The sequence below is a fragment of the Ctenopharyngodon idella genome, chromosome 16, assembly GCF_019924925.1.
Source record: "Ctenopharyngodon idella isolate HZGC_01 chromosome 16, HZGC01, whole genome shotgun sequence".
In the NCBI taxonomy this organism is placed as follows: Eukaryota; Metazoa; Chordata; class Actinopteri; order Cypriniformes; family Xenocyprididae; genus Ctenopharyngodon; species Ctenopharyngodon idella.
In genome coordinates, this window is record NC_067235.1 from 21,163,115 (window position 1) to 21,189,288 (window position 26,174).

The following is a 26,174-nucleotide window of genomic DNA, read 5'->3' on the forward strand; positions in this document are numbered from 1 at the left end:
ACCGTATTGGACTTCGGCCCAGTTTCAAAGTCATTTACTCGGTGTGGCCCATGAAACTGATTATCCATTTGGACAAGAACTCACTGTCTGCTCAGTGCTCACGTAGACAGCAGCACCCACTGGGAACGTTTTATAACGGTGGTTTATCTTTACGACGTTTCATTAACAGAACGATTTTAAGAACTAGATAGTGTTCTTTCAGTCAGTTTAAGTTCTTTGGAAATTTTGAAAATGCTTTAACTTTTTTGATGTTTTTTTATTTTGTAGGCTAATGATTACACTACAACAAAACAGACTAATAAATACGTCAATACAGAGTGAAGTAAGAAAAATATGAAACAATGCCTTGCTGAAAAATCCAGCTAAAACCAGCCTAAGCTGGTTGGCTGGTCTTAGCTGGTTTAAGCTGGTCTCCCAGCCTGGGTTAGCTGGTTTAAGCTGGTCTCCCAGCCTCTCAGTCTCCTAGCTAACCAAAACCCCTCTAAAACCAGCCATGACCAGGGTGGGAGACCAACTAAAACCAGCCTGACCAGTTTAGGCTGGTTTTAGCTGGATTTTTCAGCAGGGTGTATAATATACACGAAAGGTGTAGGGCTATGCGAAATTATAACAGCGACAGAAATACAGGAAATGAATGTCTGGTATTTTGCAAACTGTTTACAGCTTCAGAGAGCTCGATTAAAAAAAGTGTTTGAAACTAAGCTTATAACTAACATAAAATTACAGGGAAACTATGAACATCCTACACTAGTCGTTCTCAACGGCAGACAATGGTCAGCTTCACTACTATAAAATTTACATGCACTAGAGATTACGTTTTCACTGCTGTTTGCGTTTTCTATGGTTGGCCTGTGGTGTAATATTGGATTAACCCCAATAGAAACAGGAAATTAATATAACACAAAAAAAGTGATTTACGAAAAAGGATAAACAAAACAAGTATTACACTTACTTTACATTATACATAATTATAAATAAACTTGAAAGCTTCTGGAGTGAATAACGTATTTTATTAAGGTTTAGCTTAACAGCGCATTGGAAATAAAAGTGCGCAACGTTGGGTGCAGTGGTTTCTGTTTTGTTTTCCACAGCACCCTCAACTGGCAACAAGCTACATTGGTTTCGGTGATGTAGACGTAACTTACTGAAGAAACAACAACCTTTCAATAATTTAATGGAATTCAAACCACTTAATACAGTCGGAAAAGTGAGAATCATTTTGTGCTAAAAGTAGTGTATAAAGTATTCAGTTTATATTCCACAATAGGGATTTTTAGAATAGCAGTTGTATTCCTTATATAGTAACTTGTTAGCAACTTACATTTTTAAAAACACTGTATTCAAAATTCACGTTTGTAGTTTGAAAGTGCATAATTTATACTGAAGAACAAAACGTGAAACGCTCTTCCAGTAATGTTAATCACAGACCCTATTTTACTTATTTTCGAAAATCGACAATGTGAAATTTTATTTCCGGGACTTGCTTACAAAGTGACGCCATCACGGAAACTTTTATTGTGAAAGAGTGACGTATTTTTTTGTTTAACTAGGAACTGCTCGCACATGCGCAGAACAAAGCATTTTACCTGTCAACGACTTTAATCAAAAATGGTATCATCCGCGAAGTGTCAACGCTACCTAGACTGATGTCAACATTAACGCAGCTGTATAACACATGGCTTTACTGAAAGCAGATATGTGATTTCGCCAGCGGAATCCGGGAAAGCGTTTATTGCTGTCAGTATACCCACCGTCGTCGTACCTGACCGTACATCGCTCACAACCTATTCATCCATCCGTTCATCCATCTATCCTTCCATCCATACATTCTCCCGCGTACAAGACTAACCCTTAGCCCCTCACTGCTCAGACCTTTTCAAAAAATCGTCGTCGACTGACAACGGTAAGCAGCAGCTCAATGGAGAGAATCCTGTGCTCTATATCGAGCGTACAGTAGCTTAGCAGTTAGCGTGTGTTCATGACATTTGATCGTGTTTGGATGGTTATTCTCAGTGTGTGGGGGAGGTGTCGTACCAAGTGGAGAGATTTAGATATATGTTTACCATGAATCACATATTCATCATTGTCACACTGGCTAACCGCTTTTGAGGACCTCAGAGGGGCCTTCTCGTCACATAATGGTCCCTTGTTCCCCATCAGCAGATAATGGGACATCACAATCAGCCTGTCAAATGCATTGATGCTATGTAAAATATGTTGGATTTTTAAAAAAAAAATTAATTCAGTTCAGTTGAAAAGAGTGTCAGATTTAAAAGGGCTTAATACGCATACTTATTTTGCTTGGTAGGATCTTGTTTTGGTTTTGGATAGAGGGCTGTTATGATGCATCTTAAAGGGACAGTTCCCTCGAAAATGGAAATTCTGTCATCATTTACACACCCTCATGTTTTCTGTATGGCGTTCTTTCTTTTGTGGAACACAAAATGAGAATTTAAGCAGAATGACAGCCTCAGTCACCATTTACTTTCATTGTGTAGAAAATGACAGTGAATGATGACTGATGTTGCCGTCCCTATGGGTTTGAAACTAAATGGGGGTAAGTAAGTGATGTTTTTTGAGGTGAACTGTGACCCCAATGAACTGTTTTCATTTATATTGCAGGGTTTTTTTTTTTGCTATTTTTTTCTATAACATGGCAGATTAGAATGAAGGAAAAGGTGGAAGTATTTTTTTTTTTCCCAGTCAGTGCTTTATTGTTGATATTCTTTGCCCTTTATAGCTTAAAGTGTCTCACCTGCAACTGAGTCATACCTGTTAATAATTCAACAGCCTCCCACAGCATTTCCACCAGTGCCAGTGAGCTCTTCTGAACACTGAAGGGCTGCTGTGTTTGGTTGAGTGTAAAATATACCACTTGGTAAAGCTTAATGTTGAGTATACTGGAATCTGGGTGTGAGCTCTTTTTTCCATCATCAAGCATGTGATCTACACTGTAACATTACTCATTGAGTACACTCCTTTTGATCGCATTTTTTTTCCTCTGTTCCTTTAAACTGAAGGTGTGATGTTTGTACGTGACCTCGGAATCTGCTTTTAGTCCCATCGTGTAGGACGATGAATGCAGAGGAGTTGGAACTCCTCGGTGACTCGAAGTACAGGAACTATGTGGCAGCGGTAGATAAGGCCCTAAAAAACTTTGAGTACTCCAGCGAATGGGCCGATCTGATCTCAGCACTCGGAAAGCTCAACAAGGTCCTTTTATACATCCTCTTGATTTGCATTTAGAAGCAGTTCCAAACATGGCAGTTGCTTAATTGATCTTATTTTTCTGTATTTGGTCGACAGGTTTTGCAAAACAATGGCAAGTATCAGGTTGTGCCCAAGAAATTGACCATAGGAAAGCGCCTGGCCCAATGCCTCCACCCGGCGCTGCCCAGCGGGGTTCACCGCAAGGCCCTGGAGACCTACGAAATCATCTTCAAGATCATTGGACCAAAGCGCCTGGCGAAGGATCTTTTCCTTTATAGGTAGAGATATTGCAAGTTTGATTTTTCTGCTACAGTGACTTTTAGTGCCTAATATGTGCATTTATCACCCTTTTCCTCCTCCTCAGTTCTGGACTCTTCCCTTTACTATCCAATGCTGCTATGTCTGTGAAGCCAGTATTACTCGGGTTATATGAGACCTACTACCTGCCCTTGGGGAAGACTCTTAAACCAGGCCTGCAGGGACTCCTGACTGGTGTAATGCCTGGTCTGGAGGAGGGTTCAGAGTATTATGACAGGTAAAATATATATTTTTTTAATCTAGAATGTACTTGTTTCATGTTTATTAATATGTATACAACTGTTTATATTACTACTAGTATTATATTAGTACTGTAACAGTAATATAGTGAAATATTTTGGCAATTTAAAATAAAATATTTTAATATATTTTAAAATGTAATTCATTTATTGGAATTTCTGATTTTCTTATTTATTATTATCAATGTTGAAAACAGTTGTGCTGCTTAATATTTATAAATAATATTGTGGAAACTGTGATTTTTTTTTTTTTTGTTAATTGAAAAGTGGCTTTTATTTTAATTTTTCTTAACAATGTAAAAGTCTTTACTGTCACTTTTGATCAATTTAATGCAGCCTTGCTAAATAAAATAATTAATTTCTTTTAAAAAAAAAATCTTACTGACCCAAACTTTTGAAAGATACTGTATATTATATGTTATTTGTTCTTAAAAAAGAATAAATAAATTAAAAAATAAAACAGTAAAAACTAAAATCAATAATTTCAAATGCATATGCATGGAGATTAATTTAGAAATTTACAGTGTTATTAAATTATGAGCGTTTTAAAAAGATTAGGCGTTAGATGAAGGCAATCTCAATGTATAAAAATAGAACAAATGAGCATGCACAATTAAATACCCAATATCAGCTGAGATATTTATGTATGTGTGTATGTATAAACGTATCTACAATATCGACTAATACTGATAAATAAAAACAACAGGACCAATACCCTGCTAGAAAAGGTGGCAGCAGCTGTGGAGCAGCCGGCCTTCTACAGTGCCCTGTGGGGCAGCATCCTAACCAGCCCTGCTGTGCGTTTGCCTGGAGTGACCTTCGTTCTTCTGCACCTTAACCGAAAACTATCTATGGAGGACCAGCTGTACATCATTGGCAGTGACATCGAACTGATGGTACACTGATCAATAGTGGCAAAATGCAAGCAAAACAGCCTTTAATTATGAATGAATCACAGTATAGAAGTTGTTCTATTGGATACCACAGGAAACATGATGTTTACATTGTTTTCATCAGGTGGAAGCAGTCAGCACATCTGTACAAGATTCCAGTGTGTTAGTGCAGAGGAGCACCCTAGATCTTATCCTGTTCTGCTTTCCCTTCCACATGAGTCAGGTAACAAAACTGATTAAAAATGTTGATTTTAAACCTGTTTTAACTCTCATTTTACCCCAATGATAGGAATATTTCTTATATTTCTCTCCAAAATCCAGCTGAGTTACCTGTCCACCTTTAAAACAGATATTTGTAGATTTGGTTATTCCCTAGTCACAAAAATAGAAAAGTTATTGTAAAGTTTTTAACATATAATATAAGCACTAAGATGAATTACATTGTATACTGTTCATTTCAGGCTACACGTCCAGACATGATCAGGATTCTGTCTGCAGCACTTCATGTTGTTCTAAGGAGAGACATGTCCCTGAACCGTAGACTTTATGCTTGGCTGCTGGGTGAGATATCCACACCTCACACAAACTGTATGCCATCCACCCTTTTTAGTTTTGTTCCTATTTTCAAAGATATGGCATTTCTTAGAAAGCGTTTGTAACGTTGCATATGTCTTTAATGTCATTTAAACTATTTAATGCATCCTTTGCTGAATAAAAGTATTAATTTCTTAACTAAAATCTTGCTGACCCCAAAAGACACAAATAACTAGTTCCTGTGAATGCTGTACTTAATTGATCAGCTTCATAAAAACAACATAAATTTGCTTAAATTTTGTACTGGTAAAGTATTTTATATTTAAGCTGTGTAAAATGGACCAAAGGTTAGAAACTATTGTTTTAACATCCCAATTTCCTTATGAATTCTCATGTTTTCATATTAAACATATGACGCATGATCAGTTTGTTATGTAGCTGACAGATTGGTCATATGAGGCTTAAATGGCCTGCGTGTATGTTAAGTGTTTTGGTTGACCTTATTTTGTCTCTTACTTGCTGTCCATATGCTGTGGATGAACATTGTGGTAAGTTTGTATGTCATGAATACAGTACCGTTGACAACTATAAGTAGCCTTTTATCATATTTTCATGAACATTTCCTCATTTATTTCTTTGTATCTATGCAAGTCATTATAAGTGTTTAGGAAAACTGAATATCTATGTACTCATGTCAGTGTGCTAATTGTGTGTTTGGTGTTTTCAGGCTTTGATAACAATGGTGTGCAAGCAGGCCCTCGTAGCACCCGACTCAGTAATCCAGAAGAGCACGTCACACACTACTTCAACACGTATTCCAAGGACATGCTCGTTCAGGTAAGGTCAAATTGCTCAAAGCAGAATATGAAGTCCAAACAGTGAGAATTTCACCCATGTTTTTGAATGTAGAATCCAAAGTTTGTTTTATGTCACAAATTAAGATGGATTGATGTGACTCGCTTTGTTGTTTTGGACTTTGAGCATCAATGGGACATCAAAAAAACTCTGCTGTTCACACTACTCTAAACAAACATTTCCAGACAGAGAAATCAAAAGCAACTTGAAAAGTTCTTTCTGTTTTGGAGTTTGAGTTTGCTTTTGTTGTAAGATGAAACCGTTTTTGTTATGTCTGCAGTGGTGCACAGGTGCATGCACACATTTTATCAATAAGCCACTCTGTGAGTCGTTACTTCTCTCCATGTGGTCTGTATGCATGGTTTAGCTTGCGATGAGACACTGGTCCCAATGCATGCGCAGACAGAGCCTTTCAGGGCCATGCTTTTAAAATGTCCTGGTACCCCTGGGGTTGAGTTTGGGACTTCAGCAGGGGGAGTTTTGTTTTTGGCATTTTCCTCTCTGTTTTATTGGAAGGGGAATTGTTTGATTGCGTGCCATCTGCTTTGGGCCACTTGTTGGATCTCGCTTGTTTGGGAAGTAGGTTATTGCAGGGACCGTCTGTTCCTCTGTCTGTGCAACCATGCGTTAGACCAAGTGTGAAATCCCTAAAGAGCGGAAACACACACTTGCAAAGGCATTCACAGTATAATGGAGAGAACTTTTTTTCTCAAGGGTAATGCAGAGGAAAGATCCATCTTGAGTACATTAGCTTCATTTAGATTAATTTTGCCGTAATCTAACGCTCATGTTAAGGTTAAAGGGATAGTTCACCCAAAAATGAAAATTCTGTCATCATTTACTCACCCTCAAGTTGTTCCAAACTTGTATGAATTTCTTTCTTCTACTGAACACAAAAGAAGATATTTTGAAGAATGTCGTTTGGTTACCCAAAGTCTTCAAAATATCTTCTTTTGTGTTTAGCAGAAAAAAGAAATTCATACAGGTTTGGAACAACATGAGGACAGGTTTGGACTTGAATTTTTCTATTTTGTAAATGCATGTTATAGATCTTATTGTGAATGTTATTACTATTATCTTATTTTTTTTTATCTCTTTAGTGATGTATGCCAGACTTCTCCAATCATTTAGTCTTCTTAAACCCTGCCCCTCCATAAGCTCACATTTATTTTTAAGTGCAGTGCCCACATCTTAAAATCCAATCTACAGTGAAAGATAGAACCCCACACTGGATTTTTTTTCTTTTTCGATAATCTTTTATACTCAGATGTATGTCATAATATGGAAGAAAAGATCTGTCTCTACTTCCCTTTCATTGTGACTTTTAGAACTCTAATAATTTAATAACACTGTTAAATGTAATCTTTAGCAAAGCTCAAAACTAATATATGTTTTTCATATAGTACATTATATTTTATGATACATTTACTTGTAATATTTAAAACAGTTGGTTTAAGTATTTTATTTTTAATTTATACAAAATAGTATAAAGTTTTAATATCAGCAATTTATAGTTACTGGTCAGAATTTTATTTGTCTGTGCATCCCTAAATGTGTCTGTGTGTGTTTGTAGGCCATGGTGGGGATCTTGCAGGGGAAGGCAAGAGGAGGGGAGGAGGAGAGCATCCTGATGCACGACTTAAAGCCGTTTCGCATTCTCATCAGCCTTCTCGACAAGCCTGAGCTGGGTACAGCCATTATTACATGATGTCTGTGGTATACCTAGACTTGTGCAAAGAGAGCTTGGCCTTGATACTTTTTTTTTTTTTTGTCCACTTCATTTAGGCCCAGCAATCTTAGAGGATGTTCTGATCGAAGTGTTTCGCACCTTGCACACTCAGTGCCGTGCTGAGTTGGACCTTCAGAACCAAAGCCCCTTCAGCAAAGACCAAACTCAGCTTAGCAGGTCCGTACTGCTTTTGTCTCACTAATGGTTCTTACAATTACGCAGTTCTTACAAATATTTCAATATTTTCAGTGTCAATATTTTCCATTTTCAAATTTTCAATCTTTTGTGTTGTTTTTATTTTTCCAGCAAACTCAGAGAGAACAAGAAAACAGCAGAGCTCATTAAAACCGCCAACCTCTTGTTTAACTCCTTTGAACCATACTACATGTGGGACTATATTGCATGCTGGTTTGAGGAGTGCTGCAGGTGTGTGCAAGATAATGGGAGAAAAATATAATGCATTTTTGGTCCATTCTTACTTAACCTCATTCTCTTTTTGTAGATGGACTCAGAGCAGTCATACCCCTGGACAGACTATGAAGTCTGAGACACCAGCACGCTCATTGGTTGAGTTCTGTGAGCTGGTGGACTTCTTGTTGGACATTGTATCTTTGGTTAGTAAACTTTACACTTAGGATAATTTAGCTATTGAAATGTTCAGATTCCTGTTTTATTATTGACTTTTTGCCAGCTAGAAATGAAAAATTCATGTAAACATGCTGAGATTTAGTTGGTCTAATCTGCACTGATGTTTCTATCTCTGTAGTTATAGGCAACTAAACTACTTAAACATTTTAGTGACACTTGGTTTGTCTTAGCCTCATAGTTTAGACATTTTCTACATGTGTTCAAATTTTTATGTGTGTGTTGATGTCCTTGTGAAAGTTTCAGAGATCATCTTGGTCTTAGTTTCTGCAATGGTTGTGAATGAACCAATCAGGGTTTCTGAAGTGTTTTCTGGCCTCTGCTCTGCTCGCTTCTGTCTGTCTGAAAATCTCTGCTCTCTTTTTCTTTCCTCGAAGCCTACTAGAAGCATGAGGGTTATCTGCCAGGTACAGTACTGCTCTTACTTGCCTCTTCACCCCACCTTCACTTCACTCTAATTTTTTGGCTACCTTTCCAGAAACATCCATTAACGGCCTGTAATCTCCAGGCTTTCCATTTCCTGTTCCGTGCTCACTTTGAAAAAACGCCACTTCAGCTTCACACCACTCACACCCTCTGGCCTGGAATGCCATGAAACAGACAAGCGGAGTAATAAAAAAAATTAAAACGCCTATATGCTGTAGTATTAAATTATATTTATTGTTATTTTATATCTAACATTTTACATTACATAATTATTTAAAAGAAACACTCATCATGTTTATCTATGGATGTTGCGGAAGGTAGAACCATAAACTTGCATGAGCTCACCAATTAAAAATCTTAAGCTTGTTACTCCCTTTTACACCACACATAAAGCCTAAATGGTTCTTATATGTTCTTCAGTTTTGTTAACCATCACTCTTAATGTATAGTACTGACTGTGATGCAGGAATTGACCTCCAGCTGTCTTAATATTGACATGGAACCGAGCCTCCCTCATGTATCTCTCTCTGTCTCTTTTTCTCTCTAGGAGACGTACATTGAGATCCAGACAGAGCACCTACCTCAGTTGCTGCTGCGGATGGTTTCCGCTCTTACCACACACCTGCAGGCCCTGGGCCTCAGAGAGCTCACCCACTGTCTGCGCCTCTGCTCGAAGATCCTCAGCAAAGTCCAGCCCCCTCTGGTGTCGCCCCTTGCGCTGCCCCCTGGTCCATCGTCTGCCGCAACTACCCCTTCCGCTAGAGACAAAGATGACAAAATGGTGAGAGCAGACAATCAAATCATTCAAACAAGCTTAAGGTAAAGCATAATATATGCAGAGTCCTCACAGTCATGGAAAAATGCTAATAAACAAGCTTAGGAAAGACATGAAATTTTTAATAGAATGTTTTTTTTCTAGTTATGCTCAGCTCTAAAATATTTTATCAGTTAGAAATTGCAGTTTTTTTTTTTTTTTTGCTATCTAGAAAATGTATCAAGGTTCCTATGGTGGAAAACCTAGAAGTATATATGGGAATTTTAAAATTTCCAGACATAGAAAAATTCAGGAAAACATCATTTCTGTAAGCTTCTAGTGAATATTTAATTAGTAATGAATATTCAAAGTTTTATTTTATTTTTTCTTTATATGTAAATGTCAATTATATGGGCTTCCCTTGGTAACTGATGAAATAAATCAAATGAAAGTAAGAGAAACTAATTAGAATTTTAGTAGCTTTGATTCAAGCCCAATTAATGAAACACATTGGCACCAGTGCACAGAGACCTAGCTCCAGTTTGAAACACAAAATCTGTTACTCTCATCTCTGCCATTCTGCACTGGGAATATGTAGTGTAGATTAAAAAGTATCTTGGCTTTATTGTTCAGAGTTCAGTGCTGAAATGTACTCTCTTTCTTCTCTCGCTTTGTACATCACTCAGCACTTTATATAATTGCCAATATTAACAGTTCTCTGTCAACTTAGAATGTCTCTTAATTGTTTTGAAGTCTTTGGAAGCAGTCCCTACAGCATTAGTCTGTTAAATTCAAGCCAACATGGCCTGTTTGCCATACAACCACTGGCCTGGAAACAACCATTCTTCTGCCTGATGGTGTGTGTCTCCCACTGTACATGCCTTCACTGACTCCCTGCTCTGGGTCCAGCAGACAGGACGGCCCTCTCTCATTGGCCCCTGACATAAGTTTGTTAGGGTGTGTGTGTGCGCCATGACCTGTTTGCTACCTTACTGGGACTAAGTGAGGCTTCATCGAAATAATGCCAGACTCCCTGGATGGTGCCAGCATGCAGGGAGGGTAAGCAAGGGAATAGGGATGAGATGTTCATGCACAGCTGAGTTCCTCTCTCTAGTGGGAGCCAAGTCTAGCCTCTGAGGCCCAAGAGTCTGTCATTTCCACTCAGGTGAAAATAGCCTCCAACCTCTCAAGCTCTCGCCTTCCCTCCTCTGGGGCTCATGCAGCGCACTGCTTGCCACCTGAGTCTGGCTCTGCGCTGCTACATGGTTATATGATTGAAACCACTAAGTTGCGGATGTCTGATTGTTTTATAGCCAGCTCACAGCGTGATGGGAAGTGTAGGACTGAGAGAGCTGTGTTCTACGCAAGAAATGGCCAAAAACAGCTAGATAGAGCTCACCATAATAGAATTCACTGGTTTTGAGTTGGAATACTTTAAACTTAACATAAGGCTTGTGACGGGATTCTCAAAAAAACTGCACCAGTTTTACAGGGCTTGACATTTAACCTTATGTACTTGCCCTTCGATCAAGTAAATCGGTCATTGATTCACTTGTCCAAGTAAAATGTTTTTTTGTCCAGAAAGGAAAAAAAAGGACTGTAACTTATTTTGAAGCAATACTCTCATCAGTGTTCTATCAGTTCTTATTTACCTAAATCCACATTTTTGTGATTATTGCCCCTTTTAAATTGATTTTTTTTTTTAAATCTTTTTTTTTTTTTTTTTTTACCTTTTTATAAACCTTTTCCTTACCCTATTAAATGTCATCTTTAATGTCAAATTTTTAAATTTTATCAGTAAATTCAGTTAGAATAATAAGACACTAAAAAGTCTGTTACCTAATATCACTATCAACAAAATTCAACTTTCACTGCAGAGAAGCTGCATCTAAAGTGGCATTTAGAGTGAAACTAGCACTCTTGGTCATGCGATATTGCTTAACTATATAATGTTATAAATATAAAAACTCAGCATTTTGAATTTTTACCGTTTCTTTTTGTGTGCTATTGCAGTTTCCCACAAGAGACTTTCTCACACAGACTGGCAAGACCTTGTTGCCTTCCATACATTATCTATTATCAGTCACCATTTACACTGAATGAAATAAAATCAGAATAGTTCTCAGCTGAAGCTTCTGTGCCTCCCTAGATATTTGTTGTTGATGTTTTAATTAGTCTACTTTAAAAAATCCCTTTGTCCAGAATAAGCAGACAAGCATTAATGTCGAACCCTGCACAATGGTCAAAGGTGTATGTCTGAATGTGTTTGGCTGTAGTTCCAGTGCTTTAAATGGGTTAAATCAAAATTGTTACATATCTGAGAGTTTTACCATTCAAACAGTGAAGAACAACATGTTGTCAGCATGCACCACCTCTAAAAATATCAAAACTAATCCAATATATTTCATTGACTTAATGAAACTGCATTGACTTTGAAACTGATTAGGTTTTGCACAGTGTTTTGTATGCCATGCTGAAGAGAAACTTTTTCATTCCCAATCTTGCACAGACCCTACCAGTCACCCTTGAAGCCCCTGGCAGCACAGATGTATTTGATGATGGCGAGAATGCTTCCAGCAGCCGATTGTCAGAAAGTGGATTTACCGATTTCATCCAGTACCAGGCAGACCGTGGGGACCAACCTGATAAGATACGACACCCTGAGGATGATGCATCCAGCCCTGAAGATGTACCTAGTCAACCCAAACCTAAACCCAAATCTGGGCTCAGTAGTTCGGCCCACAGCAAGCCCCAGGACAAGCCAGTGATGCAGTGCTGTCTTGAACATTTCCAGCAGTTCCTTTCTTGCTTAGTGAGGCTTTACATCACCCCAGGTGGTCAGACAGAGGCAGGAAAGAACTGCAATGCAGAGATGGACACTCTAACAGTGGTGGCTGATAAAAAATGGACAAGTGGTTTTGAGGAGCAGATGTCTCATGAACATATGGAGTGTCTGGCTGCATTCACTGCTGCCTGCCAGCTCTTCTTGGAGTGCTCCAGTTTTCCAGTCTACATTGCTGAGGGCAACCTGAAGTCCTCACCCACCAGAGAGGAGCAGGCAGGTAAAAATGACCTTCTGCTTCCATTTCTTAACTTTATGTACCAAAGGTCAAAGGTCAGGCACCTTCCTTCAAATTGTTACCACAAATCCTGCTGGACATTATCCTCAACTGCCTCTGCCACCTTGAAAAATAACTAAGAAATAAATATTAGTATTGCTTTAAAATACAACCCTTACATACATGATAGCACAATCCGTTTTTTCCACATGCATTATGTATTAATTTAATATAAAGGGATTTGGGGGAAGTTAATGAGGATAATTTATATAAATACAGACTTTGTTTCACACTTGACATCCTTCTATGTCACATATTTGTGTTGTGCCATTTCTTGACAGGTGAGAGTGTTCAGCCAGCAGTTTGGCTTCAGACCCTGATGGATGCATGCTGTTCAGCTGCTGATTTCAGTATTCAAGCAGTAGCTATCTCACTTGTCATGGACCTTGTCGGACTCACTCAGTCTGTAGCTATGGTGACAGCTGAGCGTGTGGCAAGTCCAGACTCGAGCCAGCCAATGAGTCCGAGCCAGGGGCGTGTTGCAGTGGTGATTCGACCACCACTCACACCGGGTATCTTGAAGTACATTGCAGAGAAAACAGGTTTCTTCAAGGTTTGCAGTTTTTCTTTACTTGTTTTCATTCTCCTGAAGTCTCTCTTTGTATCTTGATCACCTTCTAACTTTTCTCCTGTAGAGTGTAGCCCTTATCTTATGGGATCAGTTGGGAGAGGAGACCCCCCAGCACCACAAGCGCAGTGTGGAGCTCTTTTACCAGCTTCACAATTTGGCTCCCTCCCCCAGCATTTGTGAAGATGTCATTAGCCAGCAGCTCATGCATCGGGACAGGGTCAGTCATGCATGCACAGACACCCCACAAACAAGGGGCATAGAAATGCACAACTATACATGCACAGATATTTTTTCACTTATTACCAAATTTTATTTTAGAGAATACGTCTGGAGGCTCATGTAAAATTCTCAGTTCTTTGGCACCTAACCCGAGACTTGAATATCACCAAGTCTTCCCCTTTCAATCGGACATTTGACAGGTAACAGCACTTCTATGGGAAATGAACTCTAATTTTATACAAAAACAAATATGACTTAGTGAATCATCTCAAGACACTGTCATTAATCATTAAATCACCTCACCATTCTCTTCCTCTTGTAGGTCTCTGTTTATCATGTTAGACAGCCTCAGTTATTGGGATGGCTCTGCAAGTGCTGTTGGCAGGGCCTGGTTGAACCAGGTTTTGCAGAGACATGACATAGCTCGTGTTCTTGAACCTCTACTACTTTTGCTGCTGCACCCTAAAACCCACCGCGTATCCATACAGCGGGTTCAAGCACAGCGTCACTGGAACCAGGTCTTTCCCAACACACTGGAACAAGAGTCCTCTGAGCCCATTTACATGAGGGATATGGGCTATACTGAAAGTAAGAGGGTTCATCTAGTAATCTAAATAGATTAACCATCCACTTTTTTTTTTTTTTTTTTTTTTTTTATCAAATTTGCTATTAAATGTGATTCTCTTCTGCAGATTATAGCCAGATATCAGGGAATGGCCACAGGGGTGTCCAAGCGTGTGGCAGATGCCTCCCATTGGATGATATGGAACCCTTTAGCCTGACAGTCAACCCTTTGAGTGACAGTCTTTCTCTTTTGAGCCTTAGTAGCGAGAACCTGCAGCTGTGTGGCGAATATCAACCTCCGGATCAGCAGGGGGAGCACCAGAGCTCAGATTCAAGTGGCTCTCAGTCCTCTACTATAGACAATGGCAGCTTTGATGAACTGGAGGGAGGTGGTAGCACTGTTAATATATCTGATCCTGTGCTTTGTCAATCTGTTTCGTTAGAGGAGGAGTCCTTGCACAAGGCAGTTTCTGCTGTGCTTTTTGAGCTAGTGGACAGAGTGGTGCAAATGGTGGAGAAAGAGTCCTCTGAGGCACCATCATCTCCTGATGCCTGGATTCAGACAGACTCTGACAGTTCTAACTCGTCCACCGATACCTCTAATGGGCCATCCATCACCCTTGCCCCCTTCTCCAACACCCAACCTAGAACACTCCCAGAACTGGTTGCAGGGGGAACCTTGGAGTTCCTGGCTGTGGCCTCAATTGATGCTTCAGGGGAAGAGGAGCGTCGGGAAGGCATCGCTCGCCATAGCTCCTCGCCTTCGATTATCACACTGCCAGACAGCGGTGGCAGTGCTGCCGCCGAGCAGAGTCTCCAGGTAGATGACCAGCACCGCAAGCGCAGCCACAGCAGCACTCAGCTCAGCCTAAAGGGCAAGATTATGGAGCGTCTGGTGGACAAATCCCCAGGGGCCAAGCCCAAAATCAAGAAGGTCAAGAGGAAAGATGATGAGAGACGCAAGACCAACCAGGCTGAGAAGAGCCGGCCACCCAACATCTTCTTTGGTGACAGTCTTGACTTGGAGAACTGGTACAGCTGTGGGGAAGGGGAAGTGTCTGAGATTGAAAGTGATATAGGTTCACCCAGTGGTGGGGCTGCTAGTGGTGTGGGAGGATCTCGCTCTTCTGGGTCACCTCGTTTTAACATCCATCCCCTATACCAGCATGTGCTGCTCTATCTTCAGCTCTACGACTCCTCTCGGACTCTGCATGCGCTTTCTGCCATTGCAGCCATGTTACGTACTTCACCAGCAGGATTTGTGAGCGCCATCTCCACCACCAGCATAAACAACACATACACCCCACAGCTCTCTCTTCTGCAGAACCTGCTAGCACGCCATCGTGTCTCTGTCATGGGGAAGGACTTCTACTGCCCCATCCCGCAGGACTCGCACTCCCACTCCTTCCGAAGTGCCATGTTCCTGGAGATCATCATCTCCCTTTGCCTCTATTTTCTGCGCAGCTATTACTCGGCTCATGTGGCCGCCACATCACAGGACCTGGCAGGCAACCATGCCATGCAGCTGACCAGCGTGGAGGTGTTGACGCTGCTCTTCAGCGAGCTTTCTAAGGTCACTGGGGGTTCAGCCAAGGGCTTTGCAAGCTTTATTTGTGACGTTCTGTCCAAATGCAAGGTGCAGAAGGTAGTGCTACACTGTTTGCTTTCCACCATCTTTAGTGTACAGAAATGGCATGAACACCGTGCCCGTGGCACCAATGTGGCTGTGGTTGAGGAGGGCCTTTCAGAGGACAGTGTCATCAATCTGTCAGAGGACCAGTTAGACAACTGCAGTGCCATACAGTCACAACTGTTGCGTCTGCTTCAGAGCCTGGTGGTGCTGGAGCACCGTGTGATGATCCCAGTGGATGAGGGTGGTGAGGGAGGTCTGGGGTCATCTGGGTCTAGTGGCGGACCTAATGGTCCTGGGGCTGGTTTTGAGCTGATTGGAGGGGAGGTAGAGCATGTCAACCCACAACAACCTATGACTTCCCTGCAATACCTACATGGGCAACCCATTACATCTCAGGGCATGTTTCTGTGTGCTGTGATCCGAGCCCTGCATCAGCATCATGCATGCAAGATGCACCCACAATGGATTGGCCTTATCACAGCCACTTTGCCATACATGAGAAAAGTGCTTCGGCGAGTAGTTGCATCTGTTACGCTTCAGCTGTGCAAAAACCTTGACAACCTTATCCAGCAATACCGCTACGAGACGGGCCTCATGGACACCAGGTACTGGACCAATTCAGTTATGTAGCAGAGAAACAGGGCCATATGGCAAAGCACAGTATTTCACGAAGCTGTTTGTATTGAAATCTTCAAATTGTCGATAATCACAAACAGATCACTTACAGCAACCACAAAGTGATTATTTGACTGTAGGTATAAAATAAACCTATATTATTTTATATCCACAAGAGGGCACTATTCACCATCAGTTCTTTAGTTATTGCCCTAACAAAATCATGGTGGCCTTTTAAAAAGCACTTTAGGGAATAAAAATTAAAATACATACTATGATCTTTTGAAGCAATGCTTTGTTTTATGCAGGGAAAGTCAATGTGTCTGTGTGTATATTTCTAGGCCCCAGTGGATGGCATTGTGTATCCCTCCTGACCTGATTCTAACTGTACTAGAAGGAATGACAGCCATAATCCATTATTGTCTGCTAGACCCAACATCACAATATCACCAGGTGAGGGAGCTAGTGTTTCATGCTTGTGTTGTCTTTTAAATGCTTTAAGATAATGGACACATTAAAAAATAAGTGAATAAATAATAAAAACATAATAATAACTTAATAATAATAATAACTATTATTATTATATAATTAATGTATATATAATATTGATTTATTAGGTGTCAGTTTTTATTTTCAGTTTTAATCTGTGCTTAGGTGTGGGCTTTGAATTAGTACGAGGTTTTTCTTAATGCTTAATGTGCATGTAATCCTCAGCTCCAGGCAAATGTAGATCAGAAGCATCTTGCAGAGGCACGTGCAGGCATTCTCTCCATCTTGCACACCATCATGTCCTCTGTAACCCTGCTGTGGGGCGTCCTTTATCTGGCTGATAGTTCTGACAAGCCAGCTGCAGCCTCTGCTTGTTCCACCTCCAACATCAACCTAGGATCCACAAAGGTACCATATGGAGAGTAGACTTGTGTCTTAAGACATGTGGTAACTATGCTTTGGTCCTACGTGTAGTACAGTTGCTAGGCTAACTACTTTTTTCATTGGTTGTTCACAGAATCTCAGGCAGCAAATTCTAGAGCTGCTGGGGCCAATCTCAATGAATCATGGAGCTCACTTCATGGCTGCTATTGCTTATGTGTGGAATGAAAGGAAGCAGGCTAAAACTCCATCCAGGAACAAGGTATGAACAACACCAAAAGTCATCTGATAGTTTTGTACCCTGAAACTACAAAAACAAACACTTTCATGTCTGGGTCTGTATTTTAGGTAATTCCCACAGCTAGTGAGGAACAGCTTCTCCTTGTGGAACTTGTTCGTTCAGTAAGTGCCATGCGAACTGAGACTGTGATACAGACAGTGAAGGAAGTCCTCAAGCAGCCCCCAGCCATCGCCAAAGAGAAGGTATAGTTACGAATGTACCCTGACAACTCCCATAATTCCCTTCCAGTCACTGTCAATTACTGCTGATGGTTTTGCAGGTAGACTTAAGACTCACCTTTGTCTTAATTTTACAGAAGAATCTTTCCCTGGAGGTCTGCATGCTTCAGTTTTTCTATGCCTATGTGCAGAGGTAAGTGAACTATAGTAATATGTTAAATGTATTCTTTAAATTACTTTGTCTGTCTCACTGCCCTTGTCTTGTCTCTATTAGTATTCCAGTCTCTAGTCTGGTTGATAGCTGGCCATCACTCTTGGCATTGCTGAAGGACTCTGTGCAGCTCGGTCTGCCTGCTCCAGGACAGTTCCTCATACTAGGGTAAGTGCTTTTTCACAAATCCTAGCACAGCCATACTTTCACTTCAAAATTACGTTCAGGAAATGGAGGCAAATAAAATGGAATGAACATGTCTAATAACAAAGTGAACCCTGTCATAAATGAAAAGTTTTTTTTATTATTTAAAAAATAGACATGGTTTTTGAAGGACTTCATTAGCTATCAAGCATATTTCATTGGAATGTCCTGGATTAAATAATATTAGGCAATGTTTTATTGAGAAAGTTAATTAAAAGACTTTTTTTTTTTTTAAAGATTTCTCCCTTATTTTTATGTTTTCTTTAGAGTATTGAATGAGTTTATCCTGAAGAATCCCACCCTGGAAAGCAAGAAGGACCAGCGAGAGCTACAGGTGACCTTTCCCTCACTCCAACACTCTCCACCCTTACATCCAAGTACCATTCTTTTTGACATAGTTACTTTGTATTAGTTTTTTTTGGACATTGTACCATGGTAATACCTTGTTTTACACTACCACAGTATATAAATATGGCAAATCTACAGTACTAAGTTAAACATTAAAGTACCGTGGCATTACCATCTGTTTCAGTGTCAGCTGTTTCTCTTACATGTCTCATTTTAAATGTTCACATTAAAATCATAAAACCATGACTCTCCAGGATGTGACCCATAAGATCGTAGAGGCCATTGGCACGATTGCAGGCTCATCCTTGGAACAGACCACATGGTTGAGGAGAAACCTGGAGGTCAAACCTTCCCCTCAAATCATGGTGGATGGGGCCAGTCTGGAGGCAGATGTAGAAGGTCAGAGACTTTGTGTGTCTGTGTTTATGTAAGGTATAGCCCATGTACATCGACCCCTGTTAGCATGCACAGCTGCATGAGTGTATGGCGAGTCTCTCACTAACAGTATGTATGTTTCAGATCTAATGCTCACAGTGATGGAGGCCTCCAGCTTCACTCCATCTGTGTACAGTGTTCACGCCCTCACCTTGCTGGCTGAGGTAAACACAGAATGTCACATACACACTCTCTTTATTTTTTAAATATACAACAAGTCCAAATCTACCACAACCAGTGCAGAAGATATCATTTGTAAATTGGAATTTGGGAAATTGGATTTTTGCATTGGTATCAAGCACACCAGGAACATTCACAGGTCACCAGAGATTGTTCTCTGCCCTGCCCTACTTGTCTCTGTATGTTTTTTTTTTTTGTTTGTTTGTTTGTTTGTTTGTTTTTTGCATTGTGTTGATTTGCTTTCTGTGAATTAAATTATTGTGCTCATGTTTACATTGGTATCTTTGCAGGTGCTGGCTCATCTATTAGATATGGTCTTCTACAGTGATGAGAAGGAGAGAGTGATTCCTCTGCTGGTCAACCTTATGCATTATGTTGTGCCCTACCTGCGCAACCATAGGTATTTAGTCTTCAAAATCCAACACTGTTGACACAAGATGAAGAACTGACAGTTAATCAGACAGAAAGCTGCTTCAGTGTCTTGAATTTTGTAATCGAAAGTTATTATAGGGATCAAGATCTTGTTGCTCTCTCCCTTCTTTTTGCCAGTGCTCACAATGCCCCCAGTTATCGTGCATGTATCCAGCTGTTGAGCAGCCTCAGTGGATATCAGTACACCCGGAGAGCCTGGAAGAAAGAAGCTTTCGACCTGTTTATGGACCATACATTTTTCCAGATGGACTCCTCTTGCGTCAGCCAGTGAGTCCTGTACAGCACAACATGTCTTTTCTGCTTGTCGCAGTGGTTTTACTGCCACTCACAGGGCAATGTGACCTCTAGTTGACCACATCTCTCTATTTCAGCTGGAGAGCAATCATAGACCACCTGATGACTCATGACAAAACCACATTCAGAGACCTGATGAGTGAGTCTTCCCTTTCTACTGGGCCTTCCAGCTGCGCCCATCTTATTGCTCTATCATCATCATCGAGCTGATGTTTTTGTGTGAGTGTTGTAGAGAGGAACTTGCTAACATTTTGTATATGTGCAGCCCGAGTTGCCGTGGCTCAGAGCAGCTCTCTGAGTCTTTTCACCAATCGAGATGCAGAGCTTGAACAGAGAGCCATGCTACTCAAACGACTGGCCTTCACCATCTACAGCAGTGAGGTGGACCAATACCAGAAGTACTTGCCAGACATTCAAGGTACACACAGACACCTAAACATACATCCATTGATTTCAAAATCAGGGGTTTACAATCCTGGAAGGCCAATGTCCTGAATTTAGTTCCAACCTGCCCCAACACACTTGCCTGTAAGTTTCTAGGGTTGCGATCCACTTCGCTTTTAGGCACACACTTGCAAACTTACCTGAGCTCTTCGCTTCGGGGGAATCCTCGTCTACAATTTGAAGTGTGTTCCAGTTCGTCAAGTGGATGAGGGAAGTTTATATGGACAGACCCTCGACTTCCGGCAACATATACCGCAATGTAACATGATTGTGATGCCACAGCAGACCGCACTTAAGTTACCCCCACCCCACACAACTGTAGTGTATGATATATGATTTTTATTTTGTGATTTTAACTGCATAATACTTGTGTCATAGGTTATTGTATTGATATTTTGAGTTTGTGTAATTTTATATATTTTCTCCAACAGCCCAAGCATACCTATAGGCATATAGAATGGTGCATCAAACAAATTAATAAGGAAAAATAAATAAACAATATAATATAAATAATAAATCAGTTCTATAGCGAATTCTAAGTGAATTCTAAGGGCTTAGAATGTTCCAGTTCAACTCATTCCAAGGGTATTGCCAGTAGTGGACAATCGTAAGTATTGCCAGTAGTCTAACATAAGCAATGATGTATCTGAGTCAATGAGACGGAGGGATGTTAGCGAGGGAAGGGCATAAAAAAGTGACGTGTAGCACAGCATAGTAATCTAGCACTAGTAATAAGCTCTAAATCGGGTTGGCAACCTATGGTACGCATGCCAACTCTCAGACAGAACTCAGAGTTGTAATCACTGGCACATGAGCAATAGCGAGAGAGGTGTATGTATTTAATTTAAATACCCCTCGCACCTGCAAACCAATGAACATTTTTGAGGTAATAATTCCTCATAGTCACACACCCTGTTTAACGTTAGGAGCTATAAATACTATTAAAGGGTGAGAATTAAACCGTTTCATTTGAGTCGCGCTGTGTAATTGAGTAGATGACCGCTCACAGTTTGTTCTGCTGTATTTGTTGCTCTTACATTTCAGAGAAAAGTTACTGCTGTCAATGAGATTTTCAACTCTTTATACACAGTCCTTAACATTTCACACAATGTCATTTCAGAGCGTCTTGTGGAGAGCCTACGACTCCCTCAAGTGCCCATCCTCCATGCTCAGGTCTTCCTCTTCTTCAGAGTGCTGCTACTGCGCATGTCGCCCCAGCACCTGACCTCACTCTGGCCCACTATGATCACTGAGTTGGTGAGGATATGACACACCTCAAACATTTACATATTACAAATAATCACAACATCTCACAAATCAGTCTGTAAGCTCTTGATCGTGATGGTGAAATAACAGAAGTTCCCAGGGAAATATGGAGAGGAATAGTTATTTGGTGGACCTGTTTTGTCTCATTTGTTTAGAATGAGCCATGTTTATTAGGATGTTTGTTCTTCCCACAGGTTCAGGTGTTCTTACTCATGGAACAGGAACTCACTGCAGATGAGGACATCACCAGGTATCCATTTATCAAATCTGTTTTATCTTTTAGCTTTTGTTCGAGAAGTAAAATCTTAAGACATTAAGGGTAATTTGTAAATGTTGAATACTGATGAATGTTGTCTCTGGCCTCTCTCCAGGACCTCAGGCCCCTCGGTTGCAGGGCTCGAGACAACATACTCGGGGGGCAATGGTTTCTCTACCTCCTACAACAGCCAGCGCTGGCTCAACCTCTACCTGTCTGCCTGCAAGCTGCTGGACCTGGCCCTCGCTCTGCCCTCTGAGAGTCTGCCTCAGTTCCAGATGTGGGTATTTTTATATGTTTTTACATATTAAATGTTTGAAATGTATTTAGTACAAGGAAGTTTCAATAAACTAGCAATGTTTCTTGTTGAAAAGTCTTTAGGGCTTTTTACACTGCGCTTAACCCCAGGTTAACGTCGTCCTAAATCCTGCTTTTAACCTGGATAGAGGAACATTTCACACTTGTAATTTAGAACTGGGGTTACCACTGCTTTTTATCCAGGTTTATGAAACCATGCTCCAAAGCAGGGTTAGCACCACTCTTGTGGTAACACTGCATTGCAGTGTTAAACTTGTAGTGTGAAATGATGTGGTGTTAGAATGTTATGGCTAGATGCTTAGCTACAGACACCCAATCGCTTGCCTCATATTCACATTGTTTGGACAGTCACAGATGGTGAGAGAAAACGCATCAATTGGAGTGAAGAAAAGACTGTTTCATTTCATTCTAGTGAAAAAGTGATGTGATGTGTGGACAAGTATGGTGTCCCATACACTGAATTTGTGCTCTGCATTTCACCCATCCAAGTGCACATACACAGTAGTGAACACACACACACCCGGAGCAGTGGGCAGCCGTTTTTGCTGCAGTGCCCGGGGAGCAATTGGGGGTTAGGTTCCTTGCTCAGGGGCACCTCAGTTGTAGGTAATATGAGAGGAAGAGAGCGCTGTTCAAGTCTGACTCTCTAACCTTTAGGCCACAACTGCCTCCCCTTCTTACATTTATAGGTCAAAAATTCCACTGAGGGGAAAACTTGATAGTACTGTCAGCAGTATATAATATAAGGATGTGCAATTTATGTAAATAGGTTACATGCTGCTTTCGTCAAATCAATAGCTGAAATGGACACTTTTTGTTTCAATCTGAATGAAAACATTCAGATTGATGAATCTGAACAAAGTGTTTACATGAACGCCAAAAAAAGTGATCGGGTTGATGTGCGCGTTTACATGTCACAAGCTTCAAATTGGAATAGATTTTTTGACATGCGCACTGCACGAATATACAGAGTTTCCCACTGTTTTCACATACTATTTTCCTAAGTTGCTACTTTTCTTTGTTTTTAAATAGCAGACTTAACACATATATATTTTGGGTCCTAATAAGGAGACGACAAGCACATGAACCATTGTGCCATGCTGCTTTTTTTTTTTTTTTATCAAGTAGTAAAAATGCCCATTCTCACACCCAAAACAAGGTGTCTCTGGGTGAGAGTCCAAAACAAGGACTGGTGAGATGATGTCCTGCTCCACTTCACAGACAATAAGTGGAAGGAGAATTTTAGAATGACTTTTCATTCAATAACAACAACAACGTTCCTCGCGTCATGACGCCATTTCTGTCATTGCACATGTGCATTACTTTCCAGTTTTGGTTTTAAATTCGATCAAATGTTTACATGTCCTCTCGATCGTATTAGAAAAGGTTTAAACCAGCCCTTACAATCGGAATGCAATTTTAATCGGATTTGGCCATTTAATTCCAATTGATGTGGTTACACGTGAGTTTTTTTTTTTTTTATTCCGACTGTGCTAGTAGTCCAAATACAATCAAATTATAAGGGTCCATGTAAATGCAGCTAATGATACTGACACCCCAAATATGTGAATAAGGACATTAACACAGGGTTTAGGAATGTACAGCTCAGTTTATGAATACTGAGGATTAACTGTAAACTTCGGCTAAATCATGAGCAGTGTGAAGCGTGATGCAAGATAATCCAGGATTCTGTTTACCCAGGGTTTGGAATGACCCAGGGTTAACTATTTCAAGTGTGAAAAGCCTGAGAAAACTATTCATACTTTTACATTGTATCAGTCTTCTTCATGGATAAAATTCATGACAAATATTGAGCATATTTAATTTGAAGGAAATAATAATACACTGTGCCACAGGTATCGCTGGGCTTTTGTCCCTGAAGCATCGGATGACTCTGGTCTGGAGGTCCGCAGACAGGGGACCCATCAGAGAGAGTTCAAGCCCTATGTTGTCAGACTGGCCAAGCTGCTGAGAAAAAGGGCCAAGGTAATACGACCACAAAACAGTTGCCAAAATATACCTATGGAAATCTATACTGTCCAACTGTTGCCTTATTTTAATAGAGATTAATTCCACATGATTACCATAAGACCTATAACATTTATAGACTATTCAGTAGATTTGCTAATGCTCCTAAGTCTAGGATTGTTCATTATCCTCATGGGAATGTCTCCATTAACTCTAGAAAAATCCAGAGGAAGACTGCTCCACACGGACTCTGTCCTGGGAGCCCGGACAGCTCCTGCTCACCCTTTATGTGATCCGCAGCATGGAGCAGCTACTCCCTTTCTTCAACCTTCTCAGTCAGGTGTTCAGCAGTAAAGGCAACAGCCGTTCAGGACCATATCACAGCCCTACTCCCAGAGACAGCCCATTCGCTAGCAAGGATGGCAAGCTGGAGAGCCAGAAAGTCTTCTGGAGCCGGGCCAGACAGAACATTGAGGAAATGGTTGAGAAGGACTTCCTTGAGGGACTCATCAAAACGTGACCTGACATGAACAAAAAGTGAAACTATTGAGCAAAAACACTAACACCTCACCTTTTAAAAAAAAAATGGAAGAGAACAAAAAAAAAAGAAGTTTGTACATTTTTTGCTTTTCTAATTAATGTATTTTCCCCCCAAAAGCTATACTATTTAATTTAAAGTCTTTTACTTGTAAATATGGCCAGCTGTGAGGATTTCTTTCATTTGTTTGAGCCTATAGGATAGTATGATGATACTGTGCCATTCCATATTGTGGTGACTTACCTAATAAAAGAGACATATCATGTGAATTTAAAACATTTTTGAATTCCCTCATCCACAGAAAGGCTTGTAGCAGACCTCATATCCGTAACTAACTGATCAAACTTGCACTAATATTTATTTCCTTTTGGATTAGATTTCAATTGTCAACAAAAACCTTTTGTGTAAGGGAAAGAAAATGCATATACGTGGACAGTTAAAAGTAATGTTACTTTGAAAATGTTCAAAGCCATAATGGAAAAAATATTACATACTGCATATCAGAGTAAGTGGGAGAGAAGAAATAAAACAGACATGTTCCACGTCCTCTAGAGCTGTTTTTCTTCTTTAAACGGTGATCTAATTTAACAAAAAAAGTAACGAAATAAGCCTTTATATTTATTTTGATTATGAGAACTATGTTGATCGCAATGTGTCAGGTCGGTTTGTGAACTCTTTAACTAGAACGATTCATTCAGATTTGTTCATAAATGGGTGTTTTGAATGAATCTTTTGAGTGAGTGAATAGTTCTTCTGGTTATTTATGCTTTAAAACTCTGACTACAGCCATAAATCAAATAGGGGGATTATGAATTTTTAAAATGAACGAAAACCGCAATTAAAATTATGTAACTACATTGTTTAAATTATTTATTACTTAAAGGGTTAGTTCACCCAAAAATAAAAATGACACCCCTAAGACCTTCGTTCATCTTCATGGAACACAAATTAAGATATTTTTTTATAAAATCTGATGGCTCAGTAAGGCCTGCATTGCCAGCAATAACACTCCCTTTTTCAATGCTCAGAAAGCTACTAAAAACATATTTAAAACAGTTCATGTGACTACAGTGGTTCAATCTTAATATTATAAAGCGACTAGAATACTTTTTGTGTGCCAAAAATAACAAAATAGCGACTTTATTCAACAATGTAGTGATGGGCGATTTCAAAACACTGCTTCATGAAGCTTCGAAGCTTAACGAATCATTTGTTTCGAATCGGTGGTTCAGAGTGCGTATCAAACTGCCAGAGTCTTGTGAACTATTGAAGCTTCAAAACACTTAGGACACTTACTGAAATCATGGTATTTTGGCGCTCTGAACCACTGATTCGAAACAAATGATTCGTAAAGCTTCGAAGCTTCATGAAGCATCATTTTGAAATCACCCATCACTAGATATTGTGGAATAAAGTTATTTTGTTATTTTTGGCGCACAAAAAGTATTCTCTTTGCTTTATAATATTAAAATTGAACCACTGTAGTCACATGAACTGTTTTAAATATATTTTTAGTAAGGGCATCGAAAAATGGAGTGTTATTGCTGGCAATGGAGGCCTCATTGAGCCATCGGATTTTATCAAAAATATCTTAATTTGTGTTCCGAAGATGAACAAAGGTCTTACG

At 40.1% G+C, this 26,174-nt stretch overlaps 1 protein-coding gene across 5 annotated transcripts; it reads left to right on the forward strand.

Annotated features, from left to right (window-relative positions):
• Window positions 1-1,070: 1,070 nt before the first annotated feature.
• On the forward strand, window positions 1,071-25,093 carry dop1a (DOP1 leucine zipper like protein A). 5 transcript variants are annotated; one of them, XM_051865239.1, is made up of 38 exons: window positions 1,071-1,207; window positions 3,021-3,213; window positions 3,307-3,488; window positions 3,575-3,745; window positions 4,474-4,663; window positions 4,785-4,883; window positions 5,122-5,221; window positions 5,922-6,031; window positions 7,623-7,737; window positions 7,835-7,955; window positions 8,085-8,204; window positions 8,281-8,392; window positions 8,801-8,830; window positions 9,397-9,630; window positions 12,113-12,665; window positions 13,004-13,275; window positions 13,358-13,510; window positions 13,612-13,712; window positions 13,835-14,100; window positions 14,205-16,314; window positions 16,666-16,777; window positions 17,039-17,221; window positions 17,331-17,456; window positions 17,543-17,677; window positions 17,791-17,846; window positions 17,928-18,032; window positions 18,336-18,402; window positions 18,671-18,815; window positions 18,936-19,015; window positions 19,322-19,431; window positions 19,581-19,730; window positions 19,835-19,896; window positions 20,023-20,175; window positions 21,322-21,458; window positions 21,662-21,717; window positions 21,839-22,003; window positions 23,898-24,027; window positions 24,227-25,093. In XM_051865239.1, the coding sequence occupies exons 2-38, from the start codon at window positions 3,076-3,078 to the stop codon at window positions 24,527-24,529; spliced, it is 7,452 nt and encodes a 2,483-aa protein (XP_051721199.1). In that variant the 5' UTR covers window positions 1,071-1,207; window positions 3,021-3,075; the 3' UTR covers window positions 24,530-25,093. The 5 variants fall into 5 exon arrangements, with proteins under 5 accessions (XP_051721199.1, XP_051721196.1, XP_051721200.1 ...); XM_051865236.1 differs by lacking the exon at window positions 1,071-1,207 and adding an exon at window positions 1,271-1,903; XM_051865240.1 differs by lacking the exon at window positions 1,071-1,207 and adding an exon at window positions 1,271-1,903 and having other exon boundaries at window positions 5,949-6,031.
• Window positions 25,094-26,174: the final 1,081 nt, after the last annotated feature.

Bases quoted from the DNA above. Each gene is read 5' to 3' on its own strand.
- dop1a (XM_051865239.1), top strand. From the start codon at position 3,076: ATGAATGCAGAGGAGTTGGAACTCCTCGGTGACTCGAAGTACAGGAAC. The intron at 18,816-18,935 runs GTCAGAGACTTT...TGTATGTTTCAG, and splicing joins TCTGGAGGCAGATGTAGAAG to ATCTAATGCTCACAGTGATG. The intron at 19,897-20,022 runs GTGAGTCTTCCC...GTATATGTGCAG, and splicing joins CACATTCAGAGACCTGATGA to CCCGAGTTGCCGTGGCTCAG.